Source organism: Bos mutus, chromosome 10 (genome assembly GCF_027580195.1).
Source record: "Bos mutus isolate GX-2022 chromosome 10, NWIPB_WYAK_1.1, whole genome shotgun sequence".
NCBI classification, from domain to species: Eukaryota; Metazoa; Chordata; class Mammalia; order Artiodactyla; family Bovidae; genus Bos; species Bos mutus.
The window spans coordinates 21,178,935-21,202,049 of record NC_091626.1 but is presented as its reverse complement, the minus strand read 5'-3'; the positions used below and the strand labels follow the sequence as shown (position 1 = coordinate 21,202,049).

Sequence of the window (23,115 nt, the reverse complement as noted above, 5' to 3'; positions counted from 1 at the left end):
TCTCCTCCTCACTGGCAGTTAGTTCTGGTTGTAGCACAACCGGGGCCTTCGCCACATCTTCAGTCAATTGAGGAGGGGAAGGAGACTTGGATTTTTCCTCCAAGCCTTTTGAAGATTTTATTTCTCTTTCTTCTTCAAGAGAAGCTGTTTTCATCTCTTTCTCCTGCTGATGTCTGGCTAGATGACTTCTTCGGGCCTCTTCCTGGGACCTTGTAACTCTCCCTCCTCTCTCTAACCCCTCCTGTTCCTGGGATCTTATAGTTTGGGGTCTCTCATCTGTCACCTCCTCCACTTTTACTATGGGTATCTCTTCTCCCTCTTCCTTAAACTGTTTCAGGACTGGTGCATCTCTAGATTTTTGTCCCTCATCATCATCATCTTCCTCTTCCTCCTCTTCTTCCTCTTCCTCCTCCTCTTCTTCTTCCTCCTCTGTTTTCAAATTTCGATCTGCTCTGACCCTCAGATTTCTAGAAGGTGTTTCTTGATCCTCTTCCTCCTCTGCAGCCTGGCTACACTCGGAGAGTTTAGCTGCTCTTGCCTGAAAGAAAAGATATTCAACAGTTCAAGGTATATTTGCTCACTATCAACAGAAGAGAAAAAGTATCTCACAGGATACACATGATGGAGAAACTCGATTATATATGCTTTCAGCAACACAGAATGACAACAGACATGTGTGACTTAATATGGACTTCATGGGAATCAAAACAAATACAATAATGAAACTGCTAGTACTTCATCTGCTAATTTCAAGCTTTAAAATAAATACGAAGTGAACATCTAGAAAGTGTGGGGAGGCGGGCCTGACCTATTTTCAGTAAATGTGATTATTTTGATTTTTTGGATATATTTAATTTGTCCCCATTATTTATTTTTCCAAGGTTGTAATTAACCATTCATATACTTTTGTATTCTGTTCACTTAACACCATATCATACAGCTTTAAGGTTTTAAATAATGAATTGTCTGTTTTCTAATAATATGCTGCCTTCCAAATACAGATCAGCCTGCTAACTTTTACAATTAAGTTTTAATTTTTATATATTCATTTAGAAATCTGAAGGCCAAAGTAGATATAAATTAGAAAACACAAAATGAGAAAAATGTTAAGCAAAGAAGGTGACTATACAGAAAACTAGAAAAAATCAACTCTGAAAATAAGTTGAGGAAAAAGAGGAGGAGGAGATATCCAAAGCATTTCCCAAAGAAGTGAAGGATGCTTTCAGAGACAACAGAGTTACCTGTCTGACTCTGGATGATCGTCTTTCTCCTTTCCTTGGTTTCTCATCATCAGATTCACCTTTCTCTTCAGAAACAGAGGTGCTTTTTCCTATCAAATGAAAGAAAATCAAGTCAGACTTAAAAACACGAACATTCATACAATACTGCTTTCTAAAATTCAATCAATCAAAGCATATGAGCTGGTCAACACACACCTATATTAATTTCCCCGATCTCTATGTAGAAGAAAAGACCATATGAAGCCCTAAAAGGTCAGGACATGTTGATAATTCCTGCTATGCACATCTGGAATGTTTTACTATCTCAAAGCCAATTCACATATTACAAGTAATTCAAACAAATGTAAAATAACTACCAGTGGCTTCAAATTGTCTATCACAAAGTACATTTATTTCTGTTAAATGTTTTGTCACTGAATCAAAGCTAAAGACTTCATTGTGTTCATTTGATTTTTTTGGACAGCCTATTGCCACTACTTTTGCCCAAAACCTCATGATTAACACACTGGTTTGTAAAACAATAATCTCATGATTACTTAAGAGAAATGATTTTCAGGGCCCTAAGGTTCCTAAAAACTTCTTCAAGCCAACTGGACAGGGCTCTGGAAACAGGCCTCTCAATTATGTTTTATATATGGAACTCAAGGTAAGATTAAAGAAAAACAAGTTCTACTATTAAAAGAAAGCTTGTAAATCACCAATGTAGGTCATTCCAATTAATAACTCCAAGTAAAACTGGAAAAAATGTTCACTTACGTTCCATGTAAATCACTTAAATAATTTGGGTCTCAGTGTCTTGACAGAAAATGGAAGTGAGGGGCTGGAAGATCTCTATGTTTCCTACCAGTATTAAAATATTCCACGGAGTAGAAATGCAAATATTGATGAGAAACAGTTTAGAAAATAGCCTAAAGATAATTACATTCCAAATAGGTACAATACAGTACAAAAGGTTTAAATGATGCACAAACACCTGTTCTACACTAACAGTATTTAAACTAGTGCAAATAATGGCAAATGGTGTGAGAAAAGAGAAGTTTTCTCTTATTTCTATATTTCAGCAATCTAAAGTGAACTAGTCTGGGCTTCTGTAACTAAAAGAAACTTACAAAATGAACTAGAAGACTGCATATACTTTATAAAACTTTATTCTATGATCACTTGATTAACAGGATCTCTGAATATATAAAACATTTCATATCTAGGTTAGAGAAAAAAGACTTTTTTGCATACATAGGAGAAAGAAGCTGATTTATTGTAGTTTAACAAGAAATTTTAAAAAAGGCAGAAGGTAGAGGGAGGGATAAACAGGTAGAGCACAGAAGAGTTTTAGGGCAGTGAAAACACCCTGGTATGACACTCTAATGATGGATACGTGTCATTATACATTTGTCCAAACCCACAGAAAGTACATCAAAAGTGAACCCTAAAGCGAGTTACAGACTTCAGTGATTATGATGTGTCAGTGAATATTCACACACTGTAAGAAGTATACCACTCTGGTGTGCAATGTTGATAAGAGAGGCTATACATAGGTGGGATGAGTAGAGGGCACATGAGAAATTTCTGTACCTAGCAATTTTGCTGTGAACCTAAAACTACTCAAAAAAAAAAAAATCTTAAAAAAACCCCCAAAAAAAACACTATCCAGATGCTCAAGAATTAAAAAAAAAAAAAAAAAAATTGGAAGGAAGGTAAAAATTTAAATATTGCAGATTTCTTAAACTTATCTACAGACAAAGAAAAGAAAATCCTACACCAAAGTATCAGTTGCTGCTATTTTAGTTTGTGGGACTTATGGTGATTTAAAAACCTGTTTAATGCACTTCTACGAGAAAAGAATCTAAGAAAGAGTGTATATATGTATAACCAATTCTTTCTACTGTGCACCTGAAACATAACACAGCATTGTTATTCAACTATACTCCAAATTGAAAAAAAACCCTAGGGAATTCCCTGGTGGTCCAGTGGTTAGGACTCAGCATTTTCATCGCTGGGGCCGGGGTTTGATCCCTGGTCAGGGAAATAATATCCCACAAGCCATGCAGCACAGCCAAACAAATAAATAAAATAAAAGCACCTGTTTTCTTCTAGTTTTTCAAGAATTTTTCTACAGAATACATGCTACTTTTTGTAATAAAACAATCATTTTTAAAATGATAAAATCCTATACTCTGCAGGAAAAACCTACAGAAGAGATTCTCCAATCACCTCAAATACTATAAACAGGAAAAATTCACAGGTCTAGCCATCCCAAATACTTGCATTTATCACTTCAAATTCTATATAAGAAACATTCTCTGCTGTTTTATTTCGACTTAAAAAGTGAGCGTTATAAACACATATATGCTCTGAATAAATAAATGTGATTTTTAAGGGGAGGCGGAGAAAGGTATGCATACAGTTAGTCATAAATGTGCTGAACAGGTCAAAAAAATAGTTTTTTAGTTATGATTTTAAAATTATGTACAAGCAAATAGCCTTTATCTCCATCAATTATAAACTACATACTATTCTATTACACCATAATGTGTCGGGAGCCATGTTAGGCATTACTGACAAAATGGAGGCACGGCCCCCAGCCCCCTCCTCATTCCGCAGGCACAGATCCCGGGATGAAGGAGTTAGGCCTTGTAATTCTGACTTGTTTTTTCCTCTCCTCGGCTGAGTTGACTGAAAAGGAATATTAAGGTGCTTATTGTTCTTGAGAGGAGCATGAGAAGGCACAAAGCCTTCTGCAGCATTGCTCAGAAAATAATTCATAAAGTTAATCACTGACATTTGTTCAAGGACTTTTACAAGAGTGTTCCAGGATGAGCACATAGGCCGTAGCTTGAGGCCATGGGAGGGATTGATATCTGAAGCCTATTTGTGAGGAGAAAGTTTATGGCAAAGGAGTTTACTGAATTTAGGGCTTAGAAATAATTAAAATAGTTAGAAGTTAAAGATTTAAGGAATGTTGTAAAGTTAGCATATTTTACTATAGCTTATAGAAATCAGGAATTTTTAGAGACACTATAGCTAGAAGCCTTTTTAAAAGAGAGTGAGCTCAGGATGTTAGGGGCAAACTGGATTTAGGAAGGTAAGTAGTAAACTGAGGAATGTAGCATGAGTTACAATGTAATCACAAGTTAACTATGGGACACTTTCAAGAGGCAGATAATAGATGATAAGGCTGATTCCCAGAGAATCACTGAAGCAGGAACTCTGTTTGAAGAGCAACAGTGATTTATGGAGATGATAAATATGGGAGAGGGGGAACTGAAAATGTCAAACCTCTGGCCTAATGTTTTTGTAAAAGTATAAAAGAGAATCTTAAACTTGGAATAAACAGGCAGTCCATAGAAAACTGAGAGGCTGCCTCATTTCTCTCGCCGACACCGTCCATCTCTTCAGGTTGAATCCCTGGTTGCTGGAGTTGGACTCCGGCCAGTGGCGCCCAGAACAGGAGACACTGAAGAGTAAGTAATCTGGGAATGTAACGCGGGACGGTTAGGACTGTACCTGTGGGTGGCGGCACCCCTCTGCAGTTTAGGCAGGGTGAGGAGGGTATAGAATCAGTAAGAATATTCTCTAGAAGAATGGGTTTCTCTGCATCTAAGAATAGACAAATGTTTATTGAAATATTACTTCATATGTTAGCCCATAGAGGCGTTAAAGCAAGCACAGGAAGACCGTCTAAATTTCTACATTTGTTTTATACTTTGCATGGGCCAGAAAAGGTTCCTGTAGATGGTTTTGCTCTGTGGAATATGATTAGAAATGTCCTGGACCCTCGTCATGAGGCTGTTAAGATAGTCTATGGGGGAGGCTATAGTGGTGGATGGTGGTGGGTCTCCACCTTCTGTGCAGATCATGTTTTCTGCCATTGACGAAGTAAAGGAGGGAGACTGTGCTCTGCCTCCGGAGGAAGGAGAGGGCTTACAGGACGCTGCGGCCGGTGCCCTGGCGAGCCCCTTCTTCCTCTATGCAACTGATTTAAGGTGACTACCGCCACCTCCGCTTGTGCCTCCCAGGGCCCAGGAGTTCCCCACTTTGCCTCCAAAGCCTCCCAGAGTATTGCCTAAGGCTGAGAAAGATAAAGAGTTTTTTTTGAAACAAAGGAGCTTTTAAAGCAGATGCATGCACAATATACAGAGCCTGCTCCTTGGAGAAAACCTCCTCAGGGGGCCTCACCCAGGCTTAAAAAAAAATTAATCGTAATGGAAACGATTCTACAAATAAAAAATGTTTCTCTTGTGGCCAAATGGGGCATTTTTGCCAGCAATGTCCCGCCAAGCAGGGACAACAAGTTGTGCCAATCAACCCCAGGTAGCGCAGGACTGGACCTCAGTTCCACCACCGCAACAATATTAACCCCTGACGTTGAGTGGCTGGCCCACTACCTGAGGGCATTGTAGGACTTGTGCTGGGGCGTAGCTTGCTTTCTTTTCAAGGAACTTCGGTGGTGCCTAGTGTGGTAGATTCTGATTATACTGGGGAAATTAAAGTTTTGATCTCGCCACCTACTAAAATTGTGCAAATTAATTAAGGTCAAAGAATAGCACAGCTTTTGCTTTCACCTTATTATCAGACAGGAAAAACCTTGACTTCTCAAGCTAGGGGCCCCAGAGGATTTGGATCTAGTGATCTAGCTTTTTGGGTGCAGGAAACTACAGCTTCTAGGCCTTTAAAAGATCTTTTAATTCAAGGAGATAAAATGTCAGGGCTGTTAGATACTGGAGCAGACGTCTCTTGCATTGCTGGAAAAGATTGTTCCTCATCCTGGCCGACACGCTTGACCAGTGCCGGCCTGGTAGGAATAGGGTCAGTGCCCTCGGTTGCTAAGGGTTCACAAATTTTGACATGGTCAGATGAGAAGGGGGCATAAAGCACTTTTTGTCCATATGTGGTTCCTTCACTACCTTTTTCTTTATGGGGGAGAGATATATTATCTCAGATGGGAATGCTTTTATATAGCCCAGATGAAAAGGTTACTAATCAAATGCTGAAAATGAGGTATAATCCTGATAAAGGGCTTGGTAAAGATCAGCAGGTAATTGTTTCTCCATTAGAGACAGTTCTTAACAAAAATACAGAAGGTCTGGGATATTCAAATTTATCCTAGAGCCTGTTGCTCTTGCTGCCGACCCTATTACCTGGAAATCTGATGACCCGGTATGGGTGGAGCAATGGCCATTAACAGCTGAAAAGTTACAGGCAGCTGAGGATTTAGTTATGGAACAACTGGCAGCCGGCCATATAGAGCCTTCTAATAGCCCCTGGAATACTCCTATTTTTGTTATTAAGAAAACATCAGGAAAATGGAGATTGTTACAAGATTTGAGAGCTATAAACCCAACTATGGAAGACATGGGGGCCCTCCAGCCGGGCCTCCCTTCCCCAGTGGCTGTGCCTTCTCAGTATAGTGTGATAGTTACAGAGCTACAGGACTGTTTCTTTGCCATTCCCCTGGCTGATCAAGATTATAAACGGTTTGGTTTCAGTCTCCCTTCAGCTAATTTTAAACAGCCCTATAGGAGGTTTCAATGGATGGTTTTGCCTCAGGGAATGAAATATAGCCCTACCTTGTGTCAGAAATTTGTAGACCAAGCTGTACAAAATGCTAGAAAAAGTATAAAGATCTATATTTGACACATTATATGGATGATATTTTGGCAGCTCATAAGGATAGAGCCTTGTTGCAACAAATTTTATCTGAATTGATTGAGGCCTTGGAAAGCTGGGGTTTAAAGATAGTGCCAGATAAGATGCAAGTAAATCCTTTTTCTTATTTAGGGAGGGTATTAAATACCCATACCATGAGTCATGCGGAGAAATCCTTTACTAACTTTAAACGATTTCCAGAAATTATTAGGAGATATTAATTGGATACACCCACATTTAAAACTGACCACTGCAGATTTAAAGCCTCTGTTTGATTGCTTAAAAAGCGATCCTAATCCCAATTCTGAGAGAAAGTTGACTAGTGAGGCAGAGCTGGCTCTTGTTAAAGTGGATGAGGCTTTAAATGATCAGTTAATTAGGATTAATATTACCAGAGGATGGGATTTAATTATTCTCGCCACAGAGCATACACCTACAGGATGCTTGTGGCAAGAAGGCCCATTGGAATGGCTCCATATACCAGTGACCCCAAGAAAAATAATTTTATCTTATCCTAGCTTGGTAGCACAATTAATTATAAAAGGTAGAAAAAGAAGTGTGGAACTTTTTGAAAAAGAAGTAGCAAATATAGTGATTCCATTCAATAAGGATCAACTGCAATTTCTTTTACAAAATAGTAATGATTGGCAAGTTACCCTGATAGATTTCAGGGGTCAAATTTTGTTTCATTTGCCCTCAAGCCCCCTACTGCATTTTTTGAAAACACATCCAGTGATTTTTTCCAAAGAAATTTTCTATTCAACCTTTGGAAAGGGCAATTTTAGTTTTCACAGATGGTTCCTCTAATGTTAAAGCAGTCACAATTATTGATGGAAAATCCCATGTTCAGGTAACTGAAGAGACATCGGCCCAGAGAGCTGAGTTGAGGGCGGTTATTTGGGCTTTTCAACATTTAAGAGACCATGCCTTCAATCTTTTGACTGACTCCAGATATACTGTAGGGTTATTTCCTCATACTGAGACTACTAATATTCCAGAAAATGAGACTACTATATTCTCCCTGTTATTTGATTTACAGAAGGAGATTAAGCATAGAGATAAGAAATATTTTGTGGGACATATTAGAGCCCATTCCGGCTTGCCTGGCCCTTTGCATGAAGGAAATGCTTTGGCAGATGCATTAACTAAAGTCATTGCTTTAAACTTACATGAAAAGATTGACAAGGCCAAAAATTCTCACAAAATTCATCATCAAAATGCAGCTGGTTTAAGGTATGAATTTCATATCCCTAGGGAAGCAGCTAGACAAATAGTTATGTCCAAATTGCCCAACATTTAATCCATCTCCACCATTAGGAGTAAATCCCAGAGGCCTTAGGCCTAATGCTCTCTGGCAAATGGATGTAACTCATATCGCGGCTTTTGGAAAACTGTCCTTAGTGCATGTTACTGTGGATACCTTTTCTCGTGTTATTATAGCCTCTGCTAGATCAGGTGAAGCAACAAGAGATGTAATTCAGCACTTGTTTCAAAGCTTTTCCCAAATAAGACTCCCCGAACAGATAAAAACAGATAATGCCCCAGCTTATAATTCTGCCACTTTTAAGAGATTTGTCAACAATTTTCCATACTACATTCAACCGGAATACTTTATAATCCCCAAAGCCAAGCCATAGTGGAAAGGGTGCACCAGACTTTAAAAAGTCAGATAGCTAAATTAAGACAGGGAAAATTTAAATATTCCTCTCCGCATCATGTTTTACACTATGCTTTGTTTGTAATTAATCATTTAAACGTGGACACACAGGGGCAGACTGCAATGACGAGACACTGGACTCCTGAAGGGGCTAGGACTTGGCCTCTGGTTAAGTTGAAAGACCTCCTTACAGGAGAATGGAGAAGGCCAGATATACTGCTAACTTATGGGAGAGGGTATGCTTTTGTGTTTCCACAGGATTCCACTTCTACTGTTTGGACCCCTGAGGTTACTAAAATCCCTGGGGTCCTGGAGTCCGGAACCGAGGAAAGATGGAGAGACCAGAAGCTCGTAGAGTCCAGACCTGAGGGAGCCAAGGAAACGCCAAAGGGCGAGTGACCCTTTCCCTGAGGCTTCACTGCTAGTACATCGCTTCAGGCACCTGGCGCTTCAGGAGAGACATGCTGATTGAGTTCAACCATATTCTGCCCCACCTCGTCACAGTTATTGTACTTAAACAATCACCTCCAGCACTGTACCAACTTGGGGCCAGCTAAAACATCTCACTCAGCAGGCTGAAGAATTAATAGAAAGGGGGAGATATGAGGCCACTCCTATGGTAATGTTTGTGGCTATGCTTGCTGTGTTAGCTTGTCAGCTGAGGCCCTCCAGCACAGAAAAAGTTCATTGGGCTCATTTGCGTAATCCACCTTCTTCCCAGCCTACTGATTGGATGAATGAATGTGTTTTAATGATACTCTTCTTTTGGGCGGGGCTTCTATCTATCCTAATAATGTTAAAACAGTGGTCAGCACTCCCTTCAATTTTTCGGGCGCGTCCATTTATCCACCTATTTGCTTTGCCATACCTTCCTCTCTACAAGCAGCAGCTCCAGTTTTGAACGGATGCGTTAGCACTTCCTTGAAAGGCATGCTTACTGATTCTCCAAGAAGCGATGGCGAGAGAGACTTTTGGTCTTTACAGCTGCTGATGCCAGGGGCGCAAGAAAGACTATTTGATGTCTTTAAAAAGCAGCCCCTCATTTAAAGGACTATCCGAGCTGTGCACTCCCAACTTTAGACTCTGATGAATAAGGACTACAGGCCTGGGAGAGCATAAGCAGAATTTCTGGCTTTCCTAGTTGGAAAGAATGCATGTACGCCATAAAGTTATCTATTCCCATTGCTGCCACCAGACATTTTCTGACCAAATGAGGGTACCCCAATCTTTTGAATCAACGATGGGGCTTGATTTATGTAGAACCTTATAGGTCCACATGGAATAATTCATTTCTCCCTATGCCTTTAGTAATTACTAGGTGGCATGCTAATGGATGGGTTCCTCCTTTAGTGAGCTTCGATGGAACGGGTCCCATGCAGCCTGAGTTACGGAAAGTATTGGCTGCTATGGCACCTGTGATTTTACATAGACCTTTAAATGAACAAAGATATATTGTACGGGCCTGCATGCATTCTCCCTATGCCTTTTTGTTGGCCAGAAATCAGATTGATTTGGAAGTTTCTGAAGAAGAAACTGTTTACAATGTTATATGTGTGAATTGTTTTATATAGAATTGTGTTGATGGGAATGATTATAATTATAAGGCTGTGATGATTGTAAAGCAACCACCATATTTGATGGTTCCTGTAAAATTAGAGGGACAATGGTTTGAAGATTATGCACTGAAAGTTTTATATGAACTTAATTTAATTTCTCGACCTAAGCAATTCATTGCAGCTCTGGTTGTGGGAATAACAGCTTTGATTGCCATAACTGCATCAGTTATGGTTTCTGCTGTTGCCTTGTCGAAACAAGTGCATACGGCCTCGTTTGTCGATCAGCTGTCCAAAAATGTCTCCGTAGCTCTTACTACGCAGGAAATTATAGATAAGAAAATAGAATATAAGGTCAATGCTTTAGAAGAAGCAGTTCTGTTTATGGGGCAAGAAATTACAAATTTAAAAATTAAATTGTCTTTAAGGTGCCATGCTGAATTTAAATGGATGTGCGTTACCCCTCTACAAGTGAATGAGTCCATGCCCTCTTGGGAACGCATTAGAAATCATATTTTAGGCGTCTGGAATCATTCAGATTTTAGTATTGATATTTCTAAGTTACATCAGCATATTCAGAATATGAAGCAGGCGGAGTCTGACTTTTCTAATTCTCTCTTTGAAAATCTGGAAGGGTATCTTTCCCATGGATCCTTTTCTACAATAATGATTAATGCTGCCATGTGCTTATGCCTGTTAGTTCTGATTTGTGTAATAGCTCCGTGTCTTTTCAGGATACTCAGCCAAAGTGTTTCCGCTCTATCTACTGAGTTTCATACCTATGCTCTAAAAAATAAAAAAGGGGGAGATGTCGGGAGCCACGTTAGGCATTACTGACAAAATGGAGGCACAGCCCCCAGCCCCCTCTCCTCATTCCGCAGGCACAGATTCCGGGATGAAGGAGTTAGGCCTTGTAATTCTGACTGGTCTTTTCCTCTCCTCAGCTGAGTTGACTGAAAAGGAATATTAAGGTGCTTATTGTTCTTGAGAGGAGCATGAGAAGGCACAAAGCCTTCTGCAGCACTGCTCAGAAAATAATTCATAAAGTTAATCACTGACATTTGTTCAAGGACTTTTAGAAAAGAGTGTTCCAGGATGAGCACATAGGCCGTAGCTTGAGGCCATGGGAGGGATTGATATCTGAAGCCTATTTGTGAGGAGAAAGTTTATGGCAAAGGAGTTTACTGAATTTAGGGCTTAGAAATAATTAAAATAGTTAGAAGTTAAAGATTTGAGGAATGTTGTAAAGTTAGCATATTTTACTATAGCTTATAGAAGTCAGGAATTTTTAGAGACACTATAGCTAGAAGCCTTTTTAAAAGAGAGTGAGCTCAGGATGTTAGGGGCAAACAGGATTTAGGAAGATAAGTAGTAACTGAGGGATGTAGCATGAGTTACAATGTAATCACAAGTTAACTATGGGACACTTACAAGAGGTAGATAATAGATGATAAGGCTGATTCCCAGAGAATCACTGAAGCAGGACTCTGTCTGAAGAGCAACAGTGATTTATGGAGATGATAAATCTGGGAGAGGGGGAACTAAAAATGTCAAACCTCTGGCCTAATGTTTTTGTAAAAGTATAAAAGAGAATCTTAAACTTGGAATAAACTGAGAGGCTGTCTCATTTCTCTCGCTGACACTGTCCATCTCTTCAGGCTGAATCCCTGGTTGCTGGAGTTGGACTCCGGCAGTAATGTTATTTTGATATTGTAAAACTGCAGTGACAGGATTCTAGACAATCCCTTCTCCAGAAGCACTTGCCTAGTAAGTCATCAAAGAGATGTGGGAAAGCTGAGAAAAGTTGTTCAGAAAGTTCTGGACATCATTGTTTTGCAAAAAAAAAAAACAACAACAACAAAAACGACAGCTGGAGGGGACCTTCAGACATGAAAACAAGAACCTAGTAAACAATACAAACTATAAGAAAGAGATGAGGCATTTTTTTGAGCTCCTCGTAAGGAACTGATGTGAGGCAGACAAGATTCTACGAAAGGTGCCATCTATTATGTGCACGTGGCCACATGAGTGTCTTCAGCCTGATGTTACTGATATGTGAAGGAAATGAGCACCTTTAGCAGAGGGTGGAACCAATGCTGGTAACAGGTTAATATTTCAGGCGTTAAAAGGTAAGCCAGGGTGAACGTAAGATTTCTAAGATTCCAAGCCAGAAGTCTTCAGGAGAGCAAAGATAGTATAAAATGTATTAAAGTGAAGAAAGTTTAAGGGCCAGATAGGAGGGAAGTTTCTTCAATCTGGAAAACAAATCCCTCAGTAGGATCTGCAAGACCCAAGTTAGGTAGCTATAGAGATCACAGCAAAGCCTGTGGCCAAACAGTATCCTTGGGTATGAATAAGAAGCAGAAATTAAGAGAAGGATGCCAAACCTAAATCTGACTCATATCTGCTGTATAAGTAACTTATCTAACATTTCTGTGGAATCTCAGCATCCAGATTTAACACAAGAAATAGGAATAAGGGCTAAATGCTTTGTAAGCCAAAGGCTGGTTAAAACCCCCTGGGGTCGTTCATACCTTTGTTAATCAATCCATATTCTGACTGCCCATTTTTTAATGTTTTAGTATTTTTCCTAATCGTCCGAGTGTGGTCTCTTTTTTAAAAGAATTAACTGAAGATAATAAGGACTTCCATAAAACCAGTTATGACCTAGAAGGGAATCCAGGCAACCCCTGATTACAGAGGGCAGAAAAATCTGAAGAAACTGGTAGAGAGGTAAAAAGTCAAGAAGGGGAGCCAGGGAGGATTTTATAAACCAATCCTTCCTTCCTATTTGGGACTGTGTCTACAGGACGTTAATGGGAGGCTGCTGCAGTATAAGACAAGGATCCTGATTAACTGTTAACACTGAAAAGCTATTCTTTCACTTAGTCATTCATAAACTGAGTTCATCAACAGAACTACCAGGAGACTTTTAAAAAACGTAAGGTCTCAGGACTTACACTCCTTGAGGTTCTTGGGGCAGGGACCAGGAATTCATATTCTTAAAAAACAATATCCCCCCCCCAAAAAAATCCTCAGGTGCCACTGTTAATTAACAACATATTACTAGGAACCTTAATCAAAATGTTACGAAACAAGAAACCCCAAACATCCAAAGCTAACAAATAAACTGGAATCCTAATAGTTTACTGGCCTACGGCAGACTGACATTGTATACCTGAAACAAACCTAACTTCTGGGTAAATTCCAGGCATTGCTATTGATCCAACCAAGCATTGCTAGAACTCCAAAACTACCACTCCACTTAGGACTCTTACCACATTTTATGCCACATCTGTAATAAAGTTCATATTCTAGCCAAGATCAGAGGTAGAAAAGTTTATGGACAGGGTACACTGAAGAAGACACAGAGCAATTGTTAGTTGTACCCTACAATTTTAACCCACTCTAGTATTCTTGCCTGGAAAATCCCATGGACAGAGGAGCTTGGAGGGCTACAGTCCATTGGATCACAAGAGTCAAACACAACTTAGCAACTAAATCACCAAACCACTCTACAATTTACTACATTCATTTCTAATTTTTCACCTCTTTCCTTTTACCTACCCTCTCTTTCCCCTCATCAATTATAGCTACAGGCATAGTCCTTCTGATGACTCAAAGCACTGAATACTGGCCACCTTTTTCATTCTAAATCTTTATTTGATTTTTAAACCTACATCTATTTCAGGACATTCCTCATTTTCACTTCAGATTACATTTAAGCCAGAGAGAGGTTCTCTCTTTTTCAAAAGAGTTTATCAGATCATATTCCCATCAAGAAGTTTCAGTGGTCCCTCCATTACCTTTAAAATTAAATATCACCTTCATTCCTATCCCTGTGCCTCTGTTCCTTTCTAAAAATACCCTCTTGTCCTCTCTGTGCCAACTCAAATCCTACCTATTTCTAAGGCTCAGCTCAAATACTACACCTCCTTTAATAAAGCTCTCTATAATCTTTCTGGTCCTCAGTGAATTTTTCGTCTTTCGAATTCTGACAGTACATTGTGTCTGTACTCCTCGTATGTTACTTAACACATACTATCTTCTATTGTTAGCTTTATGTGTGATTGTCTTCTCTCTCCCTAACAGACTGTACAAGGTGCTGACCCCCCACCACATACTCCCGCATGGAGACATGTATACAGCAGAACTCAATACATAATTTTTTTGGCTTATTTTTATTTGAGAAGGAACACTGACAACTAACATGCATTCTAAAAATATTAAAAATATGGAATGATCACCTTCCCCATTACCACTAACATTAATAATTATTCAAAATACTTGTTAGTTTACACACTGGCTTCCTTTATCTACCTACTATCCACATGTCTTATATACACGTTCTCCTAAAGGTATACTTAGGTAGTTTCTAGAAGACAAAGGCTGTATTTACAGATTTTTGTTTGAGATACTATGCGGAAGTGGGTGCTTAATGCTTTCTAAAATGTGAAAAAATTAACCCTGCCTGAACCAATTCCACACATTAGGTCTGAATTCCTTGTAATATGCTCACATAATACTCTGCATTGCCTCTCAGCACACAGCATGACTCTAATTATGTAATAATTTGTTTAATGTCCATCTGTTCACTAAACTGTATGCTTCATTATAGCAGAGACTTGTCTTTTTACTATATTTCTGGTGCCTAGCACATGCCTAGCATATAACAGACACTCAGTAAAAACTTGCTGAATGAATTAATAAACTGCAGATGTCCGTTTGGGAGTATGACTGACTGGATGTGTGACACAAAATACATACAACTGGTGAAGAGATGAAAACGAGTTGTGACTGCTGCTAAATTCAGAGGTACAGTAGAGGAAGTTAGAGAGGTATACAGGTGAGAAGAAAAATCAGACTGCCTTATAAAATACTCTGAGAGGTTAACACAACATTGAGGTGAAAGCAGAATTCAAAAAGGACATAATTTCCATGAAAAACAGATGTCAAATAACACTGTCACAGAACTGCCCTGAGACTTTAATGGAAGCTTAGCATGAAAGGAGGTGTAACTACCTCCCCCCACCAACTACGCAAGACTGTCAAAACAGCGCAGTGGGGAGGGAGATACGTACTGGGTGAATGTCTGCTGAGCTCCAGCTCTGGTCTCTCCAGGCTGCTCTGAAAGTCAGGAGGCAGCAGGGAAGCCACTCTCTCGGGATGGATCATCTCGTCCTCCGACTCAGCTGAAGCTTCTGCAAAGTACAGATTGGGTCGGGGCAGGGAGGGAGTGAAGGGCTCAGCATGTGGGAATATGTAGAGGAGTGAAGGAGGTCAGGCAAAGTCATGGATACAGAGTATATACTAAAGAGAGCACTGTACATAGAGAAAAACTCCCTGGTTTTTCTAGTCTAGTATGTCAAAGGATAGCTTAATTTACATATAACTCTTCCTGTTGGCAGGAATCCTCTTCTAACAAGATTAAGTCAAATTAAGTGTCTTCTTCCCTGACAAAACATAAAGAGTAACTCACTTGGATCCACAAACTACCAAAGCAAGTAAGTGGCAGTTTCAGCCTGACTTATATTCCTGAAACTGCCTAGTGAAATAGGCCCATCTACTCGGTGACAGGAATAAGAAGGAAGGACTCCATGTGAGAAGCAACAGTCTGAACTTACCTTCAAGTTCTGCAGCTTCTCGAGCTTCACGTTCCAAACGCTGCCTAAGCAGCTCCTGCTGCTTTTCCAGATACTGCTTTATGAAACTGTTCTGGCTCATTTCCTCGCCAATCTGTGTAGAAGAAATGGAAAAAGACAGTCTAGAAAAGCAAACCAGGAAAACACTAGGAAGAAAATTCCTTGGAGCAAAGGATTATATCTGGATCAAAGAAAGATAATACTGGAGGGCCCTTTTCTAAGCTACTCCTAAGCTGAGGACCAAAATATATAGCCCTATGATTCACAAAAGATGGCAAAAAGAGGAGCTGCACATAATCTTTTATTTTAAATAGTCAGTTCCCAACCAAACAGTGATGCACAAATAATCTAAAAAGAAATAAACTCCTATAAAACTATGTCTTTTAAACTAAATTTTTAGATAATCTAAACCATATATCTAATTTTTCCTTTTAATAATATTAAAAACTGAAGGAAAAAACACTAGTTCATACTAATTCATCTTTAGTTGACACAAAAGATCAATCTCCACCTATTCAGGAAACATTTAAACATCTCCAAAATTCAGTATCAGATTTAAAAAGCCTGAAAGCAAGGGACTAAGAAAAGGGATGTCCATTCAGCATTTAGACAGAGTTCTAACTCCATCTTCTTTGGGTGAGAAGAAATCTTTGGTAACAATATTTAAAATCCAGGACTCCCATGTCACTCTTTAGCCCTTCAGCTTTTTCTTCACAAGTCCTCCTCTCAAGAACCTTCTTGCTTAGCAAGTCCTATTAGAACTCCAGAAAAGGGAAAAAACCTGAATACTTTTTGTCATTAGTCATCTTTCCTAAAGATGGTAAAAGTTTATTTTCACCTAAATTAATAGAGGTAGGTTCTCTTGGTAGTCATCGGACATTAATCAAGTGTGGGTTGCAAGTATTAGAGAATATACGTATTTGTTGCAAAAATCCTATGTTAATAAAAGCAAAACTTCAAAGACAAAAATGTAATGGGCAAAAGGAATAGAATGGTAAACTGATTAACATGCATTTTCTTATGTTTGCTAAAATATTTAACTAAACCTCTGTAAGCTAGTTAGATTATGATACTTTCAGCTTAATAAGCTAATACCAAGGGAGTAGGAAAGCTCTCTTGTTTTTCCACAGTATCTTGGGATTTCATGTAGTACTGGAGCTGCACACCATTGCACTAACAAAGACCTGGATTCTTCCTTTAAGTGCGTGACACACTATAATGAGGAATTGGTAAAGCTGAAAAGAATCTTAAGAGACTACCTAGTCTAACACTTAAAAAAAAAAACTGGGAATGGTTTCTTTCAAAGAAATCTTATGCAGAAACTCAATGCTATTCTAGCTTAGGAGGGGAATGTGAACTGCTGCTCACTTGGAAAGAAATTTCCTACAGGAAGCCTCCAAAAGCATCTCCACAAAATCTCAGCAGTTATAAAACTATCGATATAGTTCAACCTTTTCTCATCTTACATGCAGGGAAACTGAGGAAATCAAGGTCTCCGAAGTTTGTTTCTTGCCCTAAGTAACAGAGCAATTAACAATGCTTAGGAATGACTGCATAGTTAATATTAACACTGATAATGGTGGATGATCTCCAAAGGACTGATTTCTTGGAAAATTTATGTCAACACAAGAATTCTTCTTGGATCAGGACGTATTTTCCTATACTGCTGTGGTGATTGTCTACTTCATATCTACAAGGACATCAACTACTTCTCTCAAATCAATGTCAAATAAATGACTTCAGACCCTTGCACTCCACTTAATCAACTGGAACCATATCTTTCTGCACACACCATTTCAAGAATCAGAAATTAACTTATAGCTCTTCTGATTCTTGAATTCTTTATTAGAATTCAATTGTCCCAGTATGAAAACATTTTCAACCCAAGGAACTTAGGGAAATACTGGTGAGAAACCAAGCACCAAACATACATCATGTCCTTCCATGTCTCTGTGCATTCAGAGTCCACCCCTGGTAATGAACCTTCTTTCTTACCTGGGAATTTGGCTGGAATGCAGCATGCGGGGTTGAGTGTTTTTGTAAATTTTCTAGCATTAGAGCCTGGTATAGAGAAGGGCAAAAGTCAGAAACCAGGAAAAACAAAAGCAAAAAATACCCCTCCCCCAATCTCTTCATCAAATGCAATGACTAACCATACACACTTAAACTGTACTTTTCCAAGGACCTAAATGCCCTTTACTAATACTGTTCTCATTCATCTTCAGAAGACCCTTAAAGGTAGCCACGGTTACTGCTACCAAATGTACAGATGTAAAATGCAGGCATATTGAGGAAATCTGGCTATGCAATAAAATCTGACAGTACTACAATCGCTATTGTCTTCTGCACTTCTGACCAGTGTTCCTTCTAAATCTGGCCCTTCACTTCAAATACTCAAACCAGGTTCAAATACATGAAACCATGATTTTGTCCTCAGTGAATTATTTGATCAGTTACCCAGGATTAGATCTACTCAAGTGAACCTGTCTTGTTTCCAAAAGAGTGGCAACTAGATTTACCAAATTTATAAAAATTTCAAAGAGGAGGCTACAGAACAAAATGACCATAGACTCTATAAATCATGTTCTGATCCAATACACACACACATGAAACTGTCAGCTTCAGTGTAAGCAACGGTCTGCCAACTTAACCCTTGAGCCAACCCAGCCCAAAACCATACTGAGTGAGTGAGTAAAGTCGCTCAGTCGTGTCCAACTCTTAGCGACCCCGTGGACTGTAGCCTACCAGGCAAGAATTCTCCAGGCAAGAATACTGGAGTGGGTTACCATTTCCTTCGCCAGGGGATCTTCCCGACCCAGGGATCGAACCCGGGTCTCCCGCATTGGAGGCAAACGCTTTAACCTCTGAGCCACCAGGGAAGCCCCCAAAACCACCAAGAGATCCTCATCTTCCCTCCATTTACACCAAATAAACACACCAATTCATCCCTCTACCTCTTGGCAATCCCACCCTAATCTACTTAAGCAGATTCAAAATCCCCAATACAGACCAGCCCACCTCACCTCTCTCATCAATATTCACCAAACTCTTATCCACCCAAATTGCTTCTGGATGCTCTATAAAATATACATCTCTGCCTAACCAAGTCCTTCAAATCAAGGCTTCTCTTCATCTCACCTCCTACCCTAGTCAAACAGACATTTTTGCCCTACCCCAATTCTATTCATTCGGATACTGATAACCAACCCCATCAACCCCTCCGGCCAACTATACCCCTAACTCCGACCCAGCCCAACTCGCCCCCCTCAGGCCAGCAACGCCGGTGGTTGTAGTGGGATTTAACTCCTTCTGCAGCGCATGCGCCGAAACCACAGACACAAACAAGGAGGGGGTGGGGGAAGGAGGAAGGAGCTTAAGACACTCCAGGAGAGTAGCGCGCACCCTCCCATTTTGGGCTCGCGCCGCTACCGTTAAGGCGGGAACCGGCGCTATTTCTACTCCAGCGCGAGCCTCGCCAACCACCGTGCGCGCGGATCCGGAGGCTCGCGCTGGCGGCCTGAGCTCGCTCGCGCCGAGCCCGGACACTGCGCCTGCGCCGCGGCAGAGACTCGGCTCTACCGGGTCCGCTTCCCTCCGACACCCCGGCAACGCCGTCTCCTCACCCCTTTGAGCCGCTTGACCAGGGCACTCTTCTGCCCGCTCTTGGCTAGGCCTCGCTGCTCCAGTGCGGCCTTCAGGTCGGTCACCCGCAGCGCCTGAAGAGGCTTCCCGTCCAGAGTCACCTCCTCCAGCTCCGCCATCTTGCGTGAGGTACTCGGGTCCGTCCCGACGGCTTCGGGCATCTTCGGTAATTTCCGCCAACGCCCTTCGAACGTACCGAGTTGGCCCCGCCCACTGCCATAGTCAACCCCTCGATTACCACTCAGAGCTCCCCGGGTTCCTCCGGAAGTGCTCGGGTGTTTCCGTCTACACATCGGCACCAATTGGTTCTTTCCATCCTCCCAGCCTCTCCCTCCTCCCGCATCCTCCTTTCAGAGCTCGGTTCTCTTCGTCTTACCGAGGTTTTGAATCGAATCCGTTCGGAAGCTGTCGACTCTGGGCTAGCCATAATCGGAATTATTCGGCTATCTCCGGCCCTAAGGCTGAGGCGCTGTGGAGCTTGGGTGTTTGGGGCGGGTCCGGGACCGGAAGTGCGTGGGCTGCCGGGTTGGCCCTCCTTAGGGTTTTCAGGAAACATGGAAGCAGCCGCGATAGTCGGAGTCTAAACCCTGTTGTGGCGGTCTCCGGGTGCCCTGTGAGAGAAAAAGGGAGGTAAGCGGGGTAGAAGTACCTCCCTCCTTGGGCCGGGTCAGACTCAGTGTTTGCGTGCTACCCTTAGTGTGCCAAACCTCCAACTCTCCTACGGATACAGCTACCGCCTCCCATCTCCGAATCTCCGCCACTCCCATCTAGGGCTACGTTGCTGTTTGGGACCTCGGAATGCCAGGTTCCGTGGCCTCCAAAGTGGGAGGTGGCAGCATTGTGTCTTTGGACCTGTTCTACGAACCAATTCTTGATCATTGAACTTGCCATTGAAGCTATGTCGCAAGACTCGGGGAAAGTTCTCCCTTTCTCTGAATAAGAGAATAAAATTCCTTTAGGAGGAATTGCTTCTTGTAGGGCCACTGTGAAAAAGCAACCTCCTTGAGTTGTTTTGGTAGTGAACTGATGTTAATTGCTTCTGGGTTCCTTTATCAGTAGAAACGCTCCAGCTTAGAGCAGAAGAAACACAAACAGTAAAATATGTCGTAAACAAGTAGTTTGTTTTCATTGAGACTCAAACTGTGGGATTTGAGAACTGTTCAAGCTGGTTGACCTCCTAGTTGCATTAGTGATGCTAAGGCCGGTCATCAATAGGTATTCTATTAAACACGAAGGAAAAGTGTTCATACATGGATTGTCACAGCAGTATAACACTTGTTAGGTCCCTAAGACAGCAAACCAACTAGGCCATTTTCTCAGTCCTTAAAAAACAATTGGCTGCTTTTCCTGTTTTTCTTACTCTCTCATCTCATTTTGGACAAGGCACCCTCACTAACTCTGCTCTTCGATTTTTCCTGATGCTTTACAGGAAATATAAGAAAATAATACAGTTATAAAGTTCTTATTTCAGAGGCTACATGCACATTGTAGAGAAGGCTCTTTCACTGTATAAGATTTTTTTCTTTTTTTTTTAACCTACTGTTGATAGCTCAGGAATGATTAGCATCTGGGTCCTGACCAGCTGCTTGGTAAATTAAAAAATGTATACCTTTTTTTCATTTTAGGGAAGATATATTGGACCAGTATTAATCATTGTTTTTTTCTTTACTCAACCTGGAACAGAATTAGGTGGGAAAGAATGAGTAAGGGATACTTTGGTTATTTTTAGATTCTTTGTAGGAATGATGGAGGGAGGCAGTGGTTGGGGAGGGTAATGGGTTTGAAAAAGAGGAAAGTTGGTAGATATGAAATGAAGTTATTCTTGGGTGCTTTCTGTAAGGTATTTGGATAATAAACAAAGGACCCTGTTTTTCTGTAAACCAAATCGGTGAAAAGTAATAGATGCTGGTTAAGTGTGGTAAGATTCCATGTTGTTGGGAAGCTTTATTTTCATTGCTCTATCCGGAGAGTACATAACAGTGCTTTTATGTTTCAGGATGCCACTGGAATCATCTTCCTCTTCAATGCCGCTATCCTTCCCTTCTCCCTTACCCCCAGTACCAGACAATATTTCTAACTCTTCTCCTCCCCCAATGTCTTACATCACTTCCCAGGAGATGAAGTGTATTCTTCACTGGTTTGCCAGCTGGTCAGGTCCTCAGCGTGAACGTTTCCTTCAGGACCTGGTAGCTAAGGCAGTACCAGGAAAATTACAGCCATTGCTGGAAAGTCTGGAGCAGCTTAGTGTGTCTGGAGCAAACCGACCACCTTGTATCTTTGAGTGCCAGTTACGTCTTTGGGATCAGTGGTTTCGAGGTTGGGCTGAGCAGGAACGCAATGAATTTGTCAGGCAGCTGGAGGTCAGTGAGCCAGACTTTGTGGCAAAGTTTTACCAAGCAGTGGCTGCTACAGCTGGTAAAGAATGATATTAAAAATCAAAGAAGATAGGCAGAGCTAATGTAGCCATGGCCACAACTTTACTGTGAGAACTTCAAACGTATCTCAAAGATCTGGAGATGGTGTCCCGATCAGCTGACTGAAACTACCTGACAAGTACAGGCCTGGTGATTCCAACAGCCTATCAACTGGACTCCTGCTGGAAGTGTTTTCCATCTGAGCAAATCCAGATCAGCAGCCTGCTTCCTAGCTTCCTTCAAGAATTTAAAGACTTCCTTTGCAACTGTAACCGAAAGAAATCTATACATTGTAACTCAAATCTATTACCAGCCCGGCTTGTAGGGTATCAAGTAGAACATTTGTACAAGGTCATGACCTAGCTGGATTTGAATGGCTGGTTTCACTATCATTACCAAATTCTGGCATAATTTTGTAACATCCCCACTACTAGCTTTCCTCTTGATGATTTACTAAAATTACGGAAAAATCAGGAGACAGAGATGTTTGTTCCCTTCACTCTGATGTTTGTTTGAATCCAAATAGCAGTGACTTTTTTTCTAAAGTATATGTGGCATCTTTCGAACTGGTAGTAGATGTTCCTATCTTATAAGTTTGCTTTACAACAATATGAAAACAAGTAACATTCTTTATAGGCTGAAGGATTTATTTTTTTATATCAAAATAAAGAATGAATTTTCAGAACCATAAGTCTCTACTTTTTTTTTAATTGCAAGGCTACAGAGAAAGAGACATTCTGAGAAAAGTAGAACATAAGTATAGACATTAGATCAACTTTCCATTGAGTGTCTCTTAAGAAATCATCTCTGCTGTAACCCTTGTCATGCTCCAGGTAGCATCACACCTTCTCATCCCTCCACTGGGCCCCCTGTTGTGCACTGGCGCTCTGATGAATGATGAAAGGGCAGGAGGTCCCACCTGAAGAGTCGCTTCTTTCTGATAAGCCGTGGTTCCCAGTGCATCCACAGGAAAAACAACATGGGGCAGAATCCCACGGACAGACCTTGGTGGGTCATGAAAGAATTGTGGTCCAAAGTAGCCAAAAACCTAGGAACGCAGAGGTGATAATGTGGCCTGGAATAATGCCTAGGTGGTGGAGGGTCTTACCTTTGTTTTATTTTTATTTCTGGTTTTTCGAAATTACTCCTATTTATGTTTCTTTTCTTTTGTTCCCTCGACACTCTTTCAGACCTTCCCTCACTCAGAACTCCCTCAGACCCTCTCTCACTCAGCTATTTTCTTTTTTCCTACCTTAGATCTCCTTCTAAATGGTAAGCTGAACAGGAAATCAATAAAAGGGTATGCACAATCTGAAATGA

At 40.8% G+C, this 23,115-nt stretch overlaps 2 protein-coding genes across 2 annotated transcripts in view; one reads left to right on the top strand and one right to left on the bottom strand.

Moving 5' to 3' along the window:
• ACIN1 (apoptotic chromatin condensation inducer 1) overlaps window positions 1–19,723 on the bottom strand; it is a 38,362-nt gene extending 18,639 nt beyond the window's left edge. Inside the window, 6 exon segments of the mRNA XM_005895436.2 lie at window positions 1–538; window positions 1,242–1,330; window positions 15,179–15,298; window positions 15,722–15,833; window positions 17,735–17,800; window positions 19,363–19,723. Of these exon segments, the coding sequence (XP_005895498.2) occupies window positions 1–538; window positions 1,242–1,330; window positions 15,179–15,298; window positions 15,722–15,833; window positions 17,735–17,800; window positions 19,363–19,674 (1,237 nt within the window). The 5' untranslated portion in view covers window positions 19,675–19,723.
• Window positions 19,724–19,812: 89 nt separating this feature from the next.
• On the top strand, window positions 19,813–22,480 carry C10H14orf119 (chromosome 10 C14orf119 homolog). The gene is made up of 2 exons (XM_005895435.3): window positions 19,813–20,011; window positions 21,378–22,480. The coding sequence occupies exon 2, from the start codon at window positions 21,379–21,381 to the stop codon at window positions 21,805–21,807; it is 429 nt and encodes a 142-aa protein (XP_005895497.1). The 5' UTR covers window positions 19,813–20,011; window position 21,378; the 3' UTR covers window positions 21,808–22,480.
• The last annotated feature ends 635 nt before the right edge of the window (window positions 22,481–23,115 follow it).